The 21,420-nt window shown below is 36.0% G+C and overlaps 1 protein-coding gene across 3 annotated transcripts in view; it reads left to right on the forward strand.

Annotated features, from left to right (window-relative positions):
* Positions 1 to 21,420, forward strand: part of ATRNL1 (attractin like 1) — a 522,986-nt gene that overhangs the window by 151,646 nt on the left and 349,920 nt on the right. For all 3 annotated transcript variants that reach the window (XM_075107503.1, XM_075107501.1, XM_075107502.1), the window contains exon 20: positions 14,104 to 14,197. In XM_075107503.1, the coding sequence (XP_074963604.1) occupies positions 14,104 to 14,197 (94 nt within the window). The remainder of the gene's footprint in view (positions 1 to 14,103; positions 14,198 to 21,420) is intronic.

Genomic DNA, 21,420 nt, shown 5'->3' on the forward strand with positions numbered 1-21,420 from the left:
TACATTCTGACTGGAGTGAATTTAATTTATTCCAAATAAGTCCTGTGTTACTAAAGCAGAAGAAATGTGGATTGCCATAAGAAAAAGTTAATTGAGGAACTTTGAAAGACATCTTTAACAAATTAGTGTTCCAGTTATTTTTTGACTGCCAAGCAAACTTTTCCATATGTTATTAATTGTGTATACATATAATTTTCTTTTTTTGTTGTTGTAGATTAGTTTTTGCTTTTACTTTACAATTAATTATGTTAGAAATCATACTTTATAATACAGGTCTAAACTAAAGCTAGGAACTTGAGTCGTCTGGACAGGGTGCTGGGCCATCTTATCTAGACTCTGCTCTTCCCAGAAAGGTTGGACTAGGTGATCCCTGAGGTCCCTTCCAACCTGGGATTCTGTGATTCTGTGTGTGAACCTTTCTATAGCTACATTCGCATTTCCTAACCTACTTATGCTCAGAATAATCCTGGGTGAAGGACCTGGAGTTACACTTCAAGGAAAGTGTCATTGTCAAGCTGTATTTAGAAGTCTATAATTTTATGGGAGAAAAAAGGAAGAATAAACTGTTGAATGTAACATTCCTCCATGATTAACCTCCACAGAGAGATTATTTGGGTGGCTGAGGGGTTTCATAAGGTTTTGACAGGATGTCTGTTCAGCGTGTTTAATCTTTTTGGTGATTTTCTTTGATTGCATATACAATACTTTTATAAAACTCCCGTCAAGCACAATTTTTTTTTAACCTAATGCTTGAATCTCTGAATTTGATTTTTCTTTCTAAATCAGGATATATGTTCGTTGCAGAGTGGTCAGGTTTGAGGAACAGCAAGCGTGGGAAAGTACTGCTTCAAGCGTCAATTTAGGATTGCTGTTGAAAAAGTTGGTGTTTGTGCAGAACTGCTAACTGAGAGTGGGGGCGTTGACCCCATCCAGCAGCTAAGCATCACTCAGCCACTTGCTCACTCCCTGGTTTCCCACAGTGGGATGGGGAGAGAACAGGAAGAGCGAAAGTGAGAAAATTCGTGGGTTGAGGTACAGACAGTTTTAACAAGTGAAGGAAAAAGGGGGGAAAAATATAAACCAGGTGAAGGCAATCACTCACCACCTTCCCACAAGTAGACTGATGCCCAGCCAGCCTCCAGATGATGGTTATCTTCCAGACAGCACCCCCCCACCCCCACTTTTTCTCTCTGAGCATGATGTTATAGGGCATGGAATATCCTTTGGTCAGTTTGGGTCAGCTGTCCAGGTGGCATACCCTCCCCTCTCCTCCAAATCATGCATTATTTGTTTTTGATTAGCACCATAATCAGAAGGTAGTAAGTTAAACTCAACTCAGGCTTTGCAGTTCCTGACAGTCAAAATGTCTTCTACTAGTCGTAAAGACGAGTAAAAGAAATCAGCTGAAGTTTTTTGACTCCTTTGAGGGAGATGTTTTCTTGCATAACAAAGTTTTCTTTCCACCCTGCACAAACACAGTGGAATTGTGTTGCTATATGTCTAGTAACCAATTTTATCAACTATAAATAGTTCTGTTCCTTAACCCTGACTGCTACAGTATGTTGCTTTGTATAACTGTGACTTCACCGTTCAGCAAAGTTGATTCCAAGTTACACAAGCAAGAACAAGATAGCTTTTTAAAAAAGACAAACGTATTTCTGAAACTTTACAAATATAAATACTGTGTATTTAATAAACTTAATCTAAACTTTTCTTAGGTCTATGATGCAATAAAAATATCCAAAATTGTAAAAAGAACAGCAACAACTTCTGTTATCTTAATCTAAGTAGCAGGCATTTTGTGTTTATTCAACACCTTAGCATGAGAACTAAGAGTTCAGGCGTCCTTTAACTGATCACCACTTATTACTTTTATAGATATTGATGAGACACAGCAATTTGATTTATATTATATTCCTTTATCTCTGTGCTTATTTTATCTTTTCACAAAGATTAATGACAATTCTATTGCTTTCAGCTGATGTTTGTGATCAAGTCCTCCTGCATATTATTGTGTATCATAGTTTTGACAATGACAAATGAGTTGCTGTGCATTCTTATTTTTGTGTTTTTCAGGTTTGCATTCTATAAACTTACTTTACGGAATAAGGAATATTTATAAAATGTATTCCTAATGTGCTGTCTGAGCTGTGTATCTGTGTGTTCACCTTCCTAATAAAATTTGTAAAGTCATTGGTTTCCAAAAGATGTTTCCAGAGGAGATAGGCAGGGAATGATTTAGAAACTTTCAGCTGTGTAGAAATATAGTGATTTTGTCTGCCACTTACAAGCAAATCTATTTTACCTTTTGTTGAAAGACATGTGAAGAGCTCGCATAGCTACTGTCTCTAGGCCGAGACAATGCTAACCTCCAATTGAGGGTTGACAATTTTAAGTTGAAGATGACATTTTCTTAAATCACTGTTACTTGATCCTCAGATTAGCATTTGACTTACAGCCAGAGTCTTCTTGTCCCAAATACTATAGAAATATATATATATAAAAAAGATAGACATTTAATTTGTTTGTAATTTCTGAATCTACCCTTCTGGATGTTTCTAGGTGCTGAGCAGCTCTCATTCTCTCGTTACTGCAACCACTTGCACCTTTCCTCTTATTTTCAGTTTTAAATGCAGTCAGTCGGAATTCCCAGCATCTCTGTAGTCCTTCCCCAGGCAAATCCCACAAATATTTCTCTTGACAGCCAGTCAATCTTACATGGAACATGCGGTATGGTGTCTTCCATTATTGACTGTAGTTTTACAGCCCAAAATAATTTAAATGTTGTTTTATTTTATTTTTTTAAAATTTGTTTTTGTACCTGTCAGTTTAAATTAGATCAGAGCCTGCACATCAATCAGAGAGGTATGACGAATCTCCTGGTGTCCCAGGAGACCACGGAGTTACTTGTTTGAATCCCTACACATGGATATGCCACCAGGACAGAGAGGGGTCAAGAAGTAGTCGTTTTGCTTTGAAATGGTCATCCCTTGCCCTTAAGGGGTCTTGGATACCCCCTACAGGCTGTTGAGAAAATAGCTTTTGAGGTATCATAAAACTCATTTTCCAACAGGTAGAGCGAAGATTCTCAAAAAGCTCTTGTAATGGTATTTCTGTTTGATTGCAGTTGATTCTGCCTTCATTTTCTCAGTGGTAAATGCAACACATTACAATGGCAGACTGCATTAGTTATATAAGGGAAAAAAAAAGCTTCGCTCATGACTGATTTTTAATGCATTCATCTGTATTTTGTATCTCCTAATGGCTAACACAGGGAAATGAGCTGCTGACTGCTTTACATTTTGTGGCGTTTTTGTCTGATGAATTGTGTAAGGCATTTCTCTTCTTTGGGCTTTTATTCTGAATGACCAAATACACACAGATAGTTGCAATCACCACTCGTTGATTTCAGTTGTTTTTCACCTTAGACTGGATTTTTTTTTTAATTTAAAGCCCCTATGAATAACTACTGAGTGGTTTTAAATTGTTTTCCTTTACATACTGCCTTATAACAATATTGATTTTTTTTTCTGTCATAATTTAGGGATTTATACATTCTATTTAGAGAGAGGGGGGAAAATAGTCTTTTGATGAAAGGAGGGTTTTAGCCAAAATTTTCAAAACAGTCAGAGGAGAAGCTGCTGTCTTTTTCAAGAACATTTAAGAAGACACAATTTAAAAAAGAAAAAAAAAAGTACTAAGCCTTTGGTGTCTGAAAAAGTCTTCTTAAACACATCTCTTATTGGATATGCAAAGATGAAGGCATACAAAATTCATCAGCTTGTGTTTTTCCTTTAAAAAAAAATCAAACCCACAAAGCCCAATGTTTTAGTTTGTACTAAACCTAGTAAAAGTTCTGTTCTGCCAGATTAGTAATGACTTGCTCTTTAAGCAACTCTAATTTTATGTTATGTTTTCATGTAAGAAGCCTTTTCACAAACAAGAAAACTAAAAGCAATTTAAGGAATAATATTTTTCATCTTCTAGACAAGGGGAAGAAACATCACTTTGAATGCTTGCATGCTTTAAGAAGTGTACAGCATGTCAGATATAGAGTTTAGTTTTTGAGCTGAACTCACAAAACCTGCAGCTTAACCCACTGTAAAATGTGAATTTGAAGGCTATTTATTTCTTAATAACATGTAATATTTTTATTAAAAAATGAAAAGAATAAGTGGCAAGAATGAAAAGGAAACTATTAAGTTGGACATATAAAACGTATCTCCAAATAAAGTGCTCTTAATATTTTTACCTGGAATTTTTCAGTTTTAGATGTTTCAGTTCTTCATACAGATTAGCACGGAGAAAATGAAGTTAGTGATACTTCATGAGTTCTTGTAGAAATGTTGTGGTTTGGCACATTTTACTGATACACAGTGCTGTCCTCATTATTCCTTAATGATCCCAAGAACAAGCTATAAGTATTCTGTACAGTTCAGTATTGGCATGAGTCAGGCACAGCAGGACTCTTGTCAATTGTTTAAGATTTTGTTCAGTTCATAACAAGAAAAAATATCCTGTCATTCAGTGTTAATCTTCTGTGTTGCTTTTTCATTATCTACTTGTATAAAAGAAAATGGTGGTTTTCTAAGCTGTCTTTACGTTAGTTGCTGATGATTAAAGACAGCTTTAGTATGATTGATTGGGAGGTATTTATTACAAACAAACAAACAGAATCAGTTCACTTTTCAGGATGAATACTTTAAACACAAAAAATAATTAAATACAATCACTGCAGAGCTATTTTGCCAAAGTGTAAAAACAGCTTGGGGATAAATTTAAGTCTTTAAATAGAAAAGGTTGCCATAGGATTGTGTTGCTGTAACCAAACTAAATTTTGTTTTCTGCAGCAGAAAATCAGCCTGTTTGTTGTTTCCCAGATTTGATTTGGGTACTTTAGAATAAATATCCTACTTCTGGAACGTATGTATCAGTTCAAAAAGCTAAGGAAACTTCGCTTGTGGTTTCCAGACTGTTTGACTGCATGACATAGTATTGCTTTTTAAGGAAGAAAGTCATTGCCTTGCTAACAGTCAAATGATCTCAGTAGGCTTAGGTCATGGTCACGTGAAATTGTCTCTGTTTTGCTGTGACTATAAATTCTGGAAAAAAGTTAAAATCATGTTCAGGCTTGGGTGAATTGCCCTTTTGGCACGGGAAGCGGCTAAGGACAAGAGCATTTCTGTAACCACCAGGTTTGCCTCTAAAATGCCAAGGAAGAGCAGAGGGCAGGCTGTACTGCAGTCTGAGAGAGCGCATTTGGTGCCTATTGAAAAAACTGCAATCCTGTGAGGAGTGTTTAATTTCACAAAAATGGCTGCCTGGGTGATTTGGCATATTTGCCTGTTCCAGAACAAATTTACCCCTGGTCTTGATCTGGTTAAATGATTATCTAATTGTTATGAATATTGGGAATACCTGACCTTGCTTTAAATGATACATACGTGATTTGGGTGGTTGCAGAATTCCTGTATAGCCTGCATATACATAGACCATGTCCTACCATGATCCTAAAACTATATGTATTACTTTTACCTTTTATTTCACTGGCAAGTATAGTATCTCACAGTCCTTAGTACTGTGTCAATACGCATAGATACGATTTTTGTCTTTTCTGTGCTGCTGTTGTACTGCAAAACATTGGTTTGAGACCGAAGAAGGATAAATCACAAGGTAAAGCAAGGATGAAAATAAAAATAGTCATTTATGTGCTAATTAGCCTAATAAGACTGACTTATGAAGGTTAATTGTGCCACTATAAAATGACAGTTGCCTTTGACCTGCATGAACTTCTGAAGGGCTTGCTAGAAGACAGTAGTCCTTTCTAATACCAACTTTTTTTTTAACATGTATTTTTATAGTTCATTGCTTTACAGATGTTCTTTAGCCTAATTTTAATGCTGCTCAATTAGTGACCTTCCGTAAGTGTTGGGCAAATCTGTTTGCTTTTACATTGTCTGTCTCAAAGGTTAAATGGATGTATTTCCTATAAAAGTAATTGTTGAACGCTAAAAGGGTATCAGGGTCTTCCAGTTGAATACATGTTTCTAGAAAAATAAGTGACTAGACAGGTTTGTAATATTACTAACGTAGAAAATTGGCTCAGAAGGGCAGTTCTCATGAGTAGACTTACGGATTACTTAAGTGAACATTTACAGTGAAATTGAGCATTACAATGTTATATCTAATGTATGTTTATACTCGAGTTTCTTTCTTAGCCTAGCTGCATGAGAAAGCCTGTATCTCCTTTTTGTAAAACACAACCTATGTGTGTTTTGATATGTATGGGTTTTTCTGATACGTGTGTATTTTTGTTATACAACATGTATGGTTTTTGATACAACTTATGCCTTGCACATTACAAAAATCAAAGCAGTGCACCTCAATATTTAGTCATTGTCATAGCTTTTCTTTAAAAAAGAAATAATCAGCAAGGTGTCTTAAAGGAATTATCTGTGTGCAGCTACTGGTTTAGTAATATTTGAAGTAAGCAAACGTATTAAGTTAAGGTACCATTTGTAGTGAGCTCCGTTTGAGAGAAAAATTGCTCTTGCAGCTCTATGTTGAAGACGGGGGTTAAGAAATAAGTGTTTTTAAATTCAATTGTCTAAAATGCATGCTTCATGGAAATAGTGATGGGTATTCTTTTGTTGTCAGCATCAGCAAGAACATTTGTATGCTGAGTTAGCAACTCAGAATCAATCATGCTGTGGATTTATTATTTACTAAATTCTACAGGGTTGTGATTTTACAGCATGGATTTATTTACTCTACTGTATTATATTGTTTTCATATAATATTTCTGTTGCTCTTAGAATCTGTATGTTGTACAAAAGAGTAGTGTGAACCACTATTTCCCTAAAAATAAGAGTAGAATTTGCGAGGGTATGGTTTTTGTGGTTGTTTTTAAATCTCTAATGTCACAAATTCAGTTAATATGTAAAAATAACATGACAAAATAGGTTAAAAATGTTATATTTTAAGCAGGCTTTTTATTGTAAGCCATAGATTATTATTATAATTTTTTGTTTATTTACTTAAAATATTTAATAATTGATAAAATGTTTGCATGGTAGTTAAGTATTTAAAATAACTGTTCAAATGAGACCATGTGTGCATAATTGTTGTGGTTTAACCCTAGCCAGCAACTAAGCACCACCCAGCCACTCACTCACTCACTCCCATTGGTGGGATGATGGGGGAGAGAATCCAAAGGGTACAAGTGAGAAAACTCATGGGCTGAGATAAAGACAGTTTAACAGGGAAAGCAAAAGCCACACGTGCAAGCAAGGCAAACTCAAGGAATCCATTCACCCCTTCCCATGGGCAGGCAGGTGTTGGCCATCCCCAGGAAAGCAGGGCTCCATCATGTGTAACAGTTGCTTGGGAAGACAAATGCCATCACTCTGAACATCCCCCCCCCCCCCCCCCCCCCTTCTCCTTCCCCCAGCTCTGTATGCTGAGCATGACGTCATATGGTGTGGGACATCCCTGGGGTCAGTTGGGGCCAGCTGTCCCAGCCGTGTCCCCTCCCGGCTCCTTGTGCACCCCCGGCCCACTCGCTGGTGGGGTGGCGTGAGGGGCAGAAAAGGCCTTGACTCTGTGTAAGCCCTGCTCAGTACCGAAAACATTCCTGGGTTATCAACACTGTTTCCAGCACAAATCCAAAACACAGCCCCTTACTAGCTGCTATGAAGAGAATTAACTCTATCCCAGCCAAAACCAGCACAATAATGTAAACCCAAGTTGGAGAAGAGTGCATACAGTAGTATGGGAAGACTCTTGAAGTCGGGCTGAACTCACTGTTTCTATCCAGAGCTGCTGCACAGAGCACACATGCAGCTACAGCAGTGCAATAGGTCACCCTCACAGTAAGAAAAGTGCTTTCTTGTGTTTTGAAGGGATTTCCTCTTGCTCCATCAGCATGTGCTACTAAGAGTCTAGTTTCCTCCCATCAGGTATTTATACACATTGGCAAAATCCCCCTGAGACTTCTCTTCTCCAGGCTGAATTGCAGCTCTCAGCCTCTCCTAATATGAAAGATACTTCAGTCCCTTAATTGCCTCTGTGGTCCTGTGACCATCTTCTGTTCTGATTTCATTCCTCTGAAACTGAGTTCATGGACTTGGAGTACGGTACGAACCAAAGCATAGTAGGAGGGGGTTGACTGGGAGATTTGTTACAGAATTCCACTCATTATCTGCATTAATACTTGGTATTAATGAGACATTAACTTTAAATCTTGCCAGTCAGTCTGGGGGATCATCTTCAGTGTCTACAGAGGATTGAATTTCTAAGGTGTGTCTATACCTAGAACACAGAAGTGATCAGAACTCGTTCTTAAAGCTCAAACTGGAGGCAGTTTATACAATTTGGTGTACTTAACTCATGTTTCTTGGTCATGATGGGAGTGAATGAATGGTTTCAAATTACTGCATCTAAAGTTTCTGGTCTTACTTGCAAGAAGAAGTTTTTAGAATTTTGTAAATTTTGAAAGCCAATTTAAAGAATGGACATGTTTGGGCAGGAATTTGCAACACGAAATCAAGTCTCCCTCAGAGTTGTACAATATATTTTGAATTAAAATATATTTCTGTGTCCATATTCTGTGCGGAGTTATTCACACACAAAATTGTGACAATTAAAATTCCCATCTTTTCTTGTATCCTTAAGTGAAGTATAAGCATTGGTAACAAGTCTTTCTGTGTTTCACGTACTGCAATTTATTTTGGAAGGTGTAAGGCCAATGATAATTCTTGCCTAGTAGAAGGTTCTGAAATCCAGCAGAAACTGGCATTTATTTTGAGTCTTAATCTTGTCCTTATAATTAAAAACTGTTAGCCCTGTCTGGATTATGAAATACAGAATGACAGATGCACTTCTTTCCCATGAGGTAAAAGGAGCTATGATGTACTGTCAGTCCCTGTTGTATTTTAGAGATGTGATTATCTCACTGAAAATACATTGCCTGGAGTTAATATACTGTTATTATTTAAAGTCAGTAGTGTTTTGGAATGCAAATTTTTACCATATTTATATATATATATAGAGAGAGAGAGAAGAAAAGTCTCTATATTTCATTATAACTAGTTGTTTTGCAGAGATTTATTTCTGAATTTTGAATACTGAATATGAGTACTTAAGTTAGGAGGAAATAGAGAATGTGAACAAAATAAGACTGTTAAAATGTTATTGTATATTAAACTTGCTATAAAGTTAGAGCAGGATTTCAAGCTATTTTCAGCATTGATGGCTGTCAGGGAAGATTTAAGAGAGGATTAGTGTCATCGTAACCTCCTGAAAATGTCTGAGTATGATGCTGCTATGAGTGCAGGAATCTGTCATATGGCAGTAGAATCTGAATCTGGTGCACCCTGTAAATAATCATGTCTCTAACAGTCTTGCACTGCTGTTCACGTGGTGGTACTCAGCAAAAGGGATAATGGCACTGGTGAAACTAGTTTTCAATGTTGGTCATGTGGTTTTTTTGAGGATAGGGCCAAAGGTTGACTCTAGATTTCTCTCTCTCTTTTTTTTTTTTTTTTTTTTTTTTTTTTTTTTTTTTTTTTTTTTTTTTTAAAAAGGAGCACTTTAAAGAAAAAAAAAACAACCCAAGTTTACAGAACCTTTCCCTACTGGGCTTGTAAATGTTGTTATATTTCTATTTGTTTCTATTTTCCTGTTAGGGATGCAATATCCCTATCCAAAAGCATAAAGATTGTTTCTGCTTATATTTAATTTCTCTTAACCCGGCAAATCTATGTAGGCATGCTTCATCCTCTAATATTTAAGCCCTATGTCAGTGCCCCAAATAAAATAATTCCTGTTAAGAACTGGACCTTATTTAAAGCATAATCATGGTAGAAAATGCATTGCTATCAACATAACATTACTTGAGATGTGTGACAATGCAAAAGATTCACACTGTGCTGAACTGGACATGTGAATGAATAGTGGCTATCAAAAATCCACTCTGAAGGACATGGGAACTAAATGGGAGAAAGGAAATTGGTTAAAAGATGCTGAAACTTGGTAAAATGCTTGAACGTGACAGAAGCTGAAACTGTCCTTACTGGCTGAGAATCTCAGTGGGATGGCGTAGCTAACTTCGTACACAGTCACAGAAAATACTATGTTGTAGGAGAACACTTAGGCACAAAAATGGGATCACAGACATTTCCCTTGACAGCGTCTCAGATATGTTAATTAAGATGGAGCAGACGGGCTGAGAAAATCAAAAGTGATAATGTGATCCTCCCACCATCTAGCATTAAGTAGTCTGAGCCTGGCATTTTCAGTCAGAAATCTCTGCTTACCACCATGCAGTTCTGCTCAAATTCTTAAACCTCTTATTAAATACACAGGGCGGGTGGGAAGGAGAGAAGCATTTGAAATGTAAAGTATTAAGTATAGCTTTCATTTTAACTCTTAACTCACTTCCTTTTCCTTCAGCTTTAGTGAGTTCTTACAAAGAAAAGAATAATGTTAAATATTTCTTTAGGTCAAGATTAAAGACGGCAACTGTCCTTTTTTGGAAGAAAAAAAGTTAATACAGGTTTTAGCTGCTGCTGCTGGAACTTAAGCCTCATTCCTTGAAAATGAGGGCATGGGGGTGGAGAGAGATGGGACCTCAAAAAAATATGGAAAACAAATGGCAGCTCTTGTGCTGACTTCTACCAGCTGAGAATGATTGCTACAAAATATGTTTTTAAAACTGATTCCAAGATTTGGCATATTTCTACTAGTATTAGATACTAGATTAGAAAGATACTACTGTGGCTACAATTTTAACTGCTGACTTACAGTACTGTCAGAAGAGACACTGTTCACTGAGAATGGTTAAGCAGAGAAAAATAAGTAGAAAATATTAAAGAAAATATGGAAAGAGGAGTACGGAAATATTGAGGTAACGGAAGAATGTAGATCTGTTACTTTGAAATTAAGTGTAGCTTTAGGTTGCAGTTTATTAGTAAACATACTTCATATTCAAAGCCTGTAATTTGTTGTGTATTATTCAGAAGTAGGCCAACGGAAAAAACCTGCAGTGAGGCACAAAGATAACGGTATCTAGAATTTCTTCTACTGAATGTACTGTAATATCATCTTGCTTCTGCTGTTGCATTTGTTCCATAACATATATTTACATTCCTTCAATAACAACAGGGGATGGCTTATATGTATTTTGTTTTTCAAGTTACTTCCCAGATAGATGTTCACAGACTGGGAGGAATCCATTTTTCGTCAGAGACTTGCAAGTCTGAGATTAATTAAAATATGCATTCACACTGTTAAATAAAATTTGTCCAGATGAGATTTTAAAAATAATGTAAAAGTGATTAGCTCCTGATGTCCTTTTCAAGGTGTTATCCAGGGAACTGTTAAATTACTAGGAACTTAATCAATAAGAGTAATTTCTCTTCATCTTTTAATAGAAGAAAATCAGCTGCTGCGCTTGTCAGAACTAGCTGTTTCATTGACGAGGAATCCAGAATACAAGGTTCTGAGGCTTCTGAACTCCTTCCTTCTCCTTTTCCAACCGTACTGATCTCAGCACTATAGAAGTTTCATATGTGTCATGAAAATGCAGGTAGAGCAGCCATGTTGGTGGTTTTGATGAGGGAGACCAAACTATGAACGTACCCTTTACTTGCGTGCACTATGAATATGCATAGGTCAAAATTTAGACATGAGTCCATGGGAAAATAAATTCCATCAGATGTTTATGATAATTAACGATTTTCCAGTGTAAATCCAGGAAACTCCAAAGAGAGAGTGCAGTGACTAAAACATGACACAGTTTAAATGGAAGGAGATACCTGGCTGATGGGAGAGGAGTTCATCTCTGGATTGCTGTGTGAGTGAGCACATAGTACGCTCAAGTGCACTATATAGGTGCTGATTTGATTTAGATGTCCCTGGGGATAAATGGTGCTGAAAAGTTTGATTTAGCAGTAATTTCATGGACTGGGTGTACAAGTCATGTCTGAGCTGCCAAAGGAAAAGGTTTTACCCTTCCACAAAGTCTCATATGCCTACGTCTGTTACTTTTACTGTATAATCCATTTTACCCCCTTTTTTTCCAAGAAGCTAATGAGGGTGTGTAGTGTCCGAAGGCTTTTATAACTTAGTGTTTAAATACTTTTACTAAATGAAGACGACTCAAGGAAGTTCCACTTTCACATTTACGATCTACTTCCTATTAAGTGAGCAATAAGTGTGGGAGTAATCAACTGAGGATGGTTGGCAATAGCTTCTGTATTTGTCAATATATTGACAGCTTTTGGAATATGGTTTGGAATGCAGCCTTTTAGATCCTTTACTGTTAAGAGCAATTAACCATAAGCAGAATAAGCTGTTAAGAATATATTCCTTTGTTTCTCACTGAAAGCACAGCAAAGATTTACACAATTAAAATTATCTTTTGAGAAGAAGCTTTTCCAGTTTAAAGTGCCTAAAGAATCATTCCATAAACATAGAGGGAAAAACATGAATGGATTTAGGAAAATGTAACTGATTATATAGTAGCAGCACCTCAATGAACATTTATTGTAGAGCATCAAGATCATAGCAAAATTACAAAATTTTGCACTCTGTGGTAACTGTAGGTGTTCTTCAGAAATGACACCAACTGTTTTATGAAAGATAGAAAAGTGTGTTACATCACTATATGCTGCATAGAAATGCCTGGTACGTGTTTCTCTAGTACCTCTTCAGTTAGAATCTCTCCTTCAGCTTCAGCGGCCTATTAACAAGTTCTGAAGGCTGAACAAACCGTAGGATTCCTGATGTAGAAATATTCTGTCAATAGTATCTTATGTTTAATTGTGGTTCCAGTCTGGTTGTTATATTACCTTTTTCCCTATTTGCCTTAGGCTGGGCAGAGACGTTGGAGTGTGTGTGGTATGGGACACTGGCACAGAAGTGTGCATTGTGTGTTATTCCTTATCAGTAGGATGGGAACATTAAAACTCAATCCCTCTGATAGAAATTCAATCCTAGGATTATGAAGTGGAAATTAAATTATTATATACAGGTCACCACTTAGTAACGTATCAGTTCACAAGCAGGAGCCCCGTATTAAATCGTAGTCATAATTAAAACTTCAGTGAAAGCAGAATATGATCATCAAGATAGGTACAGAGTTACTTTGTGTGAAGGAAAGACTTTAGATGTAGTGTGAATATTAGCAGGTAATTTTTCCAGTGTGGTGTGGGAACTTACTGACACGTTTACCAGAGGGAGGTTATTTAGTTTTGCATGCTTGGTTAGAAAAGAGGGAGGGCTGCCTAAACAAGATAGTCATTTGTATAAACGTGGGAAGGAAAAGCAAAAAGAAAGCTCAATAACCGGGAACATGAAGGCTTGTTTTGAGGTGACAATCAGTGAGCAGACCGCTGTGGAGAGATTTACTTCAGCCACTGATAAAGAGGAGTGGAGTGATGATGATGTTTCTGCGATTCTCTTTCAGTTCAAATTTCAGGAGCTTTTAAAGGTGCCGGTTTTTTGCTTCTAGACTATTCTTGTTGTGGGCCATAATTGTAGTATTAACTCTGCCTTTGTTCAAATGGTTTCAAAGCTTTCTTTTTGTTCACTTTTGTCAAAAGCAAGGGTTCCAATTATATTAGACATTTTACCAAACATCTGCAATAATACTTCCTTTAATTAGATATTTGAAACTAATGGAATTTTGTCATTGCTTTTGCCATTGCTCGGGATTTCACCTTGTACAGGAAAGATGTATTGTTAATAATTTTCTTTAATTAATTAATTTAATTAATTAATTAATTTAATTAATTTAATTAATTGTTAATATTGTGCATTGACAAGGTAGACTTTAATGTCTGTTCTCAAACTGCTATTATTTAAGGCGTGGAGGAGAGCCCCATATGACACATGCATAGTTCTAAACTCTACAGAAAATAAACTAAATGATGTGCTAGTGAAATATTCTTCAAAGCAGCTTATAATTGAAATAGTAATATTTTTTTAATACACCTTGTAGAAAATATGTTTAGGATGTGGTATTGAAATCCATGAAGATTCCTTTAGTTATAAAGTAAAATACGGGTGAAGAATTCTCACTTTTCCTTTTTGATTTTATAGCTTGCACGTGCAGTGGACATGCAAATATTTGTCACATGCAAACAGGAAAATGTTTCTGCACAACTAAGGGAATCAAAGGAGACCAATGTCAACTGTAAGTACAATTCAGTGTAGCCCGAAGTTAATGCAATTCATGCCTAGTGTATAATAATTTTTTTTTTTCCTTTTGGAATTTGATTTTGGATTTAGTGATTGACACATGATTGAAACATGACTAATGTTTTAATGATGAATTTAGTGTTCCCTACATTTCTTAGGAAATGTCAATATAGCTTAGTCTTTTGTTAAAGAATTACATCACAATATTATTAATATTTTGCAGTCACTAGAGATTTAAAAATATATCATGTAAAAAGATGTAACTGGAGAATTACCTGTAATTATTCTAAGTTAAAAATGTCTGTGAAATTTGTAGTTGTATTCAGTACATTTGTTACGTGTCTTGATCAGAATCTGCAGTGATTAGATTTTGAGAGTTTTGGAAACGTATTAAGGTGCACAGTGGTTTAGACATTTTCCCATATCATTAAATCTTGAACAGAGGGATGTGTAGACCTGTCACGGAAAGTACAATTAGCGTATCTTGTTTTGTATTGTAATAGCTTATTGTGTGTGTTTAGAGGAAGAGCTTCCAACTTAAAATAGGACATAACAAATGGGAGGACTGAGAATGAGGAACCACTGAAGTAGAGTGACCTGTCAAGTAGGAGAAATAACACATTAAAGTTAACTGTGAATCGCCTTATATTTAAAGATGTTTCTTTCAGTTCATTCTATCCTCTCCACTGCATTGTCCAATAGGAATCTTATTCCTGTTGCAATTATAGTTATTTTCAATAGTATCTGGCCACAAAATTGTCTTCGCAATGGTGATTGGAACCGGGGAAAAGGCATAAATACAGCTTACTCCCGTCCAGCAGGGAGAGGTGCCAGAAGGTTATGTTCTGCCTGCCATGAGGCACATTCTTTCACTGGATCTGTGGATTCATCTTTGACATACTTAATGAACTGGCCTGAATCCTACCCTTACACTTTGCTTGGTAATTAGCCAAGAAACAAAAATATTTGTTGTGGAAGCAATGTGTATATTTGTGAGAAAGAGCTGTGCTGGCAGGTAACTGTTTCACTGGTACCTCTGGGACTTTTTGTCTAGCTAATGCTAGACTCTCAGGATGAGATGGGACACCAAGATTTTAGGACTAAATGATGAATTTTTATCATGATGAAAGCTGAGGAGTTGATAATACCTTTAAACTCTGAATTAAGTCTTCACTGAGAAGTTGTTTTTTCCTCTTTTTGTGTACAAACACTTAATTGTTTAAAAATGTTAATGAGTGGTTTGATTACCAGTGCGTGGCCCGGGCATATGTGGATGCCATTCTACCTGTTTACAAAGAATGGGAAAAAAAATGGAAAATCTACTCCTCTGTGCATAGTAACACTTGAACTACAGGAAACAGTTTCTTTGCTCGTAACTCTAATTCCCTCCAACTACCATTCAGCCTAAGATGCTCTTTATAGACTTTTTTCCCTGGTTTGTATTTCATGTACTTATTTTGCTATTGCTTTCCCTTTGTCTTGTGTCTGTTTCATCATCGTTTTCTCTGCTCTGATTTGGAACTTCGTCTCATACGGTCGATTGTGCTGCTCAGCCGTATCAGTTTGCTGTCCTGAGTTTATTTCTGTCATAAAAGGTTTTTTTATCTAATTTACTGAACCAGAAGAGAACAGGTTGTTGTGGTCGTGGATTTGGTTGTCCTTGTGAAGAGTTACAGCAATTCCACAAAATGGAGGAAACAGGGATTGGTATTTTGATATTTCAGAGTAAACTTAACAATTTCAGACTGAAAATCCCTGGTTTTGTCACATGTAATACGTTCCCTTTCCTAGATTCTTACGCAGGCCAAAGACTTATCCAGGACAAGCTGTGTTGTTAAAGCATTTGGTATTCCAAATGCTTTCTTTTGGATGAAATAAACTCTGCAGAGCAGCCATTTTCAAATTGGTTTTGGCTCTGATCACGTTTCAGATGGTGAGCTTCACATCTGTTTGGTTTATAGACAGAAATATTAGCATAAAAATTGAATTGTTGCTCTTAAGTCCTTTCCTAACTCTGTTCTTTAAAAACAAATTTGAAAAAAGGCTATGTAGAGGATCGAGTTTATGACAGCACATGTAGAAAGAGACCAGTTCCAGTTATAGACACTTTGAACATATTAGGAGACTAACTAGGATAAAATTTCAACACTAGAGACTCATTGTTAAGATCAGTGGATATCCTGAGGAAAGCTGATAACCACGGATTTAGAGTTTTAGTACATGTTAAGGGATGATACACTTCGGATTTGTCATTTTACTCTGATGCTTGGTTTGGGAGAGTGATCCATTCATGTATGGAAGTTTCAGTCAAATCTTGTTTTTAAATATTTCCCTTAGAACATCAGGAGATAACAACAGTAAAAATAGGTCACTCCTGAAACACTGGATCCAATCCCGTACTGCCATCTAATTTGTAAACTTGATATGAAGAATACAAATGGGATCAGATTCGTATTATGTTTAAAAAACGCCCTATTTTCTCTGTAAAAATTATACTTACACTCAAAACCGGTTTTGAAAATATCATATTCCATTGTCAAAATACATACACGGTAGTTATCTACAAGACAAGGATTATTTTAAATCAGCTAAATGCTTTACTTCTATTTATTACCTTATTATATTCTGCATAAATCATCTGCAACTTGATTCAAAGTGTGAATACTGTTCTCCATAGGTCTGGATAGAAATTGGTTTTTTTTGCTCTTTGTTAGAGGCTTTTGTGCAATTTCAGCAGCAAACCTATAGCTCTCTGATTTCTAAAATAAGGATTTTTGTGAAAATTCCAACTTTACAACACTTTTCTGTTCCCCCCCCCCCCCCCCCCACTGTAAGAGCAGCTAGTTATTTGTGGTTTTATGGAGGATCCTTATTTTTTCATATTTTTTATTTATTAGCATATCCATCTCTCAGTTATATTAATTTCTGAATTATTCTGTTGGACAGCACGAAGCACAGTGGCAGTTTAAATCAAAATTAGCGCCTTAAAGCAGCTTTGAGCATACATTTACATTCTGTTTTACAATGTTTCTTTAATGACACGTGATAACATTTTTTCCAAGAAGAAATATTTTTGTTTCCTTTAAGTAGGTAGTTTCTTTTGGTAAAAACCTGTAAAGATCTCCTAATCAGGAGGAACTGATTAGAGTGGTTAGATTATTTAAACTAACTAGAAGGTAAAACAATAAAAACAGATACAAGTAAAATACTTAGATTTTTTCCCCCCTAATTTTAATAATGAAATGTGCCATTGATAGCAACAGGAAAAACATATTGACTTAAAACATATTTTTAGGTAAAACTGTTACTTTAAAGTAACTTCATTTAATTTCCTGTAATATTTCATTTGCTAGCTGCTCATTTTTTTCCCTCATAGCATTTTGTCTACAGAGGTCTCATTGTATCCATCTGCAGGATTATATACACAGATAAGTTTTCAGGAATAGGCCTATGGAAATGTAAAGAATATGCTAAGGGGATGTTTCAAAATTCAGTTTTTTATATTAAATGAGAGAACTTTTACTAGATGCAAGGAAGAAAATTATGAAAATTATAGAATTAACTGAGTAGTTAAATCATCCTTTGAGGAGTTTCAGTATGTCTGGGCTCTTCCAAGAGACAATCTTCACCTGGAGATGTGTCTGTAGCTTTTGTCATCCCTTGTAAATCTGGACATATTACAAGCACCTGGAAAGGTTACGGCGTTACAAATGCTTGGTGGAAACAGGGTTTTATCGTGAATTTTTCAAATTGTCAGTTTTTACTGGATATACTGTAACATTTATGGCACCGTACTTCCCAGTTACAGCCATTGCTGTAGTTCTGGGAGAAGGAAATCAATCTCTCTTGTTAAGTACTTTCTGCTGAGGCAGATCTTAGGCTATTGGACCTGTCCTGCTGGTGTTGAAACTGTATCTTTGAATGATGGGCAGGGTAGATATCATTTTAGTGTATCTAAGTCCCCAGGCAGAAATCAGAATAATAATTATTTTACCTAACCAGGAAACATTAAAATGATGAGAACGTCTGTTGTTCTGTGTAAAAACCCAAAAACAAAAACAAAAAAAAACTTCCATAAAACTCTAAGAACTGGGCAAAAACTGGGCTTCAAGACTTCTGTAACAAAGAGCTGCTAGGTGGAAATAAAATATCGGGGCAGGGAAAAATCCTTATTTTAACTATCATATATCATAGTATATTTCATGTAGTTGTAAGAAGGATAAATTTAAGAGTATAAAATTTATAGATCCAGGGTATTCTGGAATAAAACGTTGCTAAAACTATTGCTAATTTAAATTCTAATAAATATTCAGACTATTCATTTCTCAGTCATACTGTTATTTCTTCTGAAAAGGGGAAAGAAATACTATTTTATTTATTAAAATATGCCCTGTTTATTTGGTAAAGTCTTCACTGTATGCAAACTTTAAAAAGGTATTTAATAATGTAAGGATCTGTGTATAAATAACAAGCATTTGTTGATTGTCTGATTAACATAAGATTTAAAAATATCCAGCTGTCCTCTCCTGTATAATTCCCCTTCACAGAATGATATAATTCCTCTTACTGGATAGAAAGGCAGGTAAAAATATACTGGGTTATGAGTCAAATTCACCATTCTATTGATTTCATTGCAGCTTTATTTGCTGATAGCAGAGTAAATCTGTTCCCCGTTATTTCCTCTCAGAGCTCTGCTTTCTGCTTTCCAGTGGGGGAAAAATTGACAACAATCATATAACAAATTCACTTTATTAGAATTTCCTTTATCAAAGACACCCCCCCCCCCCCCACCCCAAACAAACAAACAAAAACAACCCAGGGAGATTCTAGTTGTTGGAAGTCTGATAAAGCTTCTTCTATTGAAGAATTACTTTTCCTCATAGAGTGTGGAATCCATTTATTACTAGTTACTATGGTGATCTTTGTTTTTCTAAAGTGAAGTTAAAAGTATAATATTTAATGCTTTAAAATACTAGAGGAAAGTGTATTTTAATTTTTTTCAATATTTTTTTCCTTTTACTTTCATTTGGTCATATTCCATCATTAGTTTTATATGTTTGAATGTGTTTGACGTGGGGAGTTTTCTCCTTGTTCATGCTGACTCCGATGCTTGAGTTTTCCATTTACCAGAAAACTTTGTACCTATGCCTGTTACTCCATTAGCTGTGATGTTTCAAGGAGAATTCCAGCAAAATCTGGCATGTAGATCTAGGTGGATTTAGTGACTGCCTCTGTTCTTATCTGCCTGCCTGAAAATTTTAACTTGCTTCTGTAAGGATAAGTTCAAGCCCTCAGCTAGTTCTCCAATACAGAGATCGTTAGGTTGCTGTGGACAAAAATAAAATAATACACTTCACTATTAAATGTATGTTTTAAATGGACTAAATTTTTGCTTTATGTGTAGTTATTGTTGCCAGATCTTTCAAGGACTTGAGATACTTTGGTTTTTTTAATTTAAATTGTGTTTCTGGCATCAATTATTTTTGCTTAAATTGCAGCTTTCATTTAAACAATATGGCTAATATCAGAGCTTCAGAACATGACCCAAATGCACTTTAGTGGATTAAACAGTCAGAAAGCAAATATCAGGCACTTAAAACACTTGAGATTATTTTTCTTCGAATTTTAGATTAAAAACTAAGTTTGTGATTTGGAACAGGCGTCGTACAGTATTTTTTAGAATGGCTTTTGGCAGGATTGTATGTCACTATCAGCCTTTTTTTGTGCTGCGGTAGGCTCACTTTCTCTACTTCAGTATATTCAGTATACGACATGTAAGGTTCATGAGGCGCTCTGGGATCTTTCACAGTTGCAGGCTCTCTGTAAATGTGAAACAACACTTTCCATAAGCATTGTTACATTGCAAATATTACATTTTTTTCAGGAAATTGCCCAACACTGTAAAAATAGGGAACTGGAGTTTGAATGTCCTGTATTGTTCCTGGAAGGCAGTGTTCTTGGTGAAGACATGAGAAGGAGCTAGTGGCTAAGGCAGCAGCTGCAGGCACTTAGCCAAGAGCTTTGTATACTGGTACTCTATTGTCAGTCAGTTGTGAATGTGTTAAATCTTGAGAACACTGCAATATTGATATTACAGCGTAAAACTAGTAAAGTTAGAAAGATGTGTCTTGCCAAGAGCTGAATTAAAAATGGTACATGTAATTTTCTTAGGTGCTCCATTCTGATGAAATATATGTTTTATCTTTCTGAGTTCGGCACTAATTGTCTGGAAAACGGGAACAGTTTGGGTATAACGGGTTTTTTTCATGAGAATAAAGTAATTTTGCTCTTGGCTTCTAAGTTAGGTTCTTCCATAGCTGACTGTATGCACATATATAAGTGTGTCTTTTGGTTTGGCAAGCTAAACAGAGCAGAATCTACTCACCACTGGGCTTCAGTTGTTCTCTAGCATTTTTTATATTCATTATTTTCTCTCCAGGCTACCCCCAAAAATACAAACTGCAGAGCAAAACAGAGTTTCTTGATAACTTTCCAGACACTCCTGGATGTAAAATAGAAACTCAAGCAGTATACCCGTCTCTTGTGCACAACTGGTTTATGTTAGTATTCATGCTGGATATAGATTTAATTAATATCTTTTTTGTTTCCCATCTGAAAAATTTATGGTGCTGGATTTTCTTTCAAAGTACCTTGTTTTTAAAAATTGTTCCTCCTGTGCCAGGGCCATACCATTCAGTGATTGGCATTTGAATAATCTGTTTTGCTTAGTGCAGGATATATCAGTGAAGCCGTGGAACAGGGCAGGCTGCCTAAGTCTTTCACAGATGACGTGCCAGTGAGACCTGTTTTAAATTCTAGTGCTCAGGATGCGTCTATTAGCACTTCTTACAAAAGGGGTTTGCTTTATAACAATTTTTAGTGCTAAGTCTTGCTATAGCCCCAATTGTTTAAGGTTATATAGGTAAAGTAATGCTTCTACATATCATTTTTATTATAATAGAGTAGCACAGCTGACAAGAATAGACACGTTTGCATGTTCTTTAGGTCTAAAATAGACCCATAAAGATTTAAAGCTAAATATACACTGAAGACAATTCTGCCTTTAATTAGGTATGTACTGAGTCTGGACTGGGCTGAATTTAGGAGTGGGAGTGACGCTAATGTTTAATCTCACACAGGAAAAAGAGAAACAGGGCTAGCCTGTGCGACTTGGAAGTTACTGGGGAGAGGAGAGGAAGGGAGGTTATAACTGCCAAG

This window comes from Phalacrocorax aristotelis, chromosome 12, assembly GCF_949628215.1.
Source record: "Phalacrocorax aristotelis chromosome 12, bGulAri2.1, whole genome shotgun sequence".
Taxonomy (NCBI): Eukaryota; Metazoa; Chordata; class Aves; order Suliformes; family Phalacrocoracidae; genus Phalacrocorax; species Phalacrocorax aristotelis.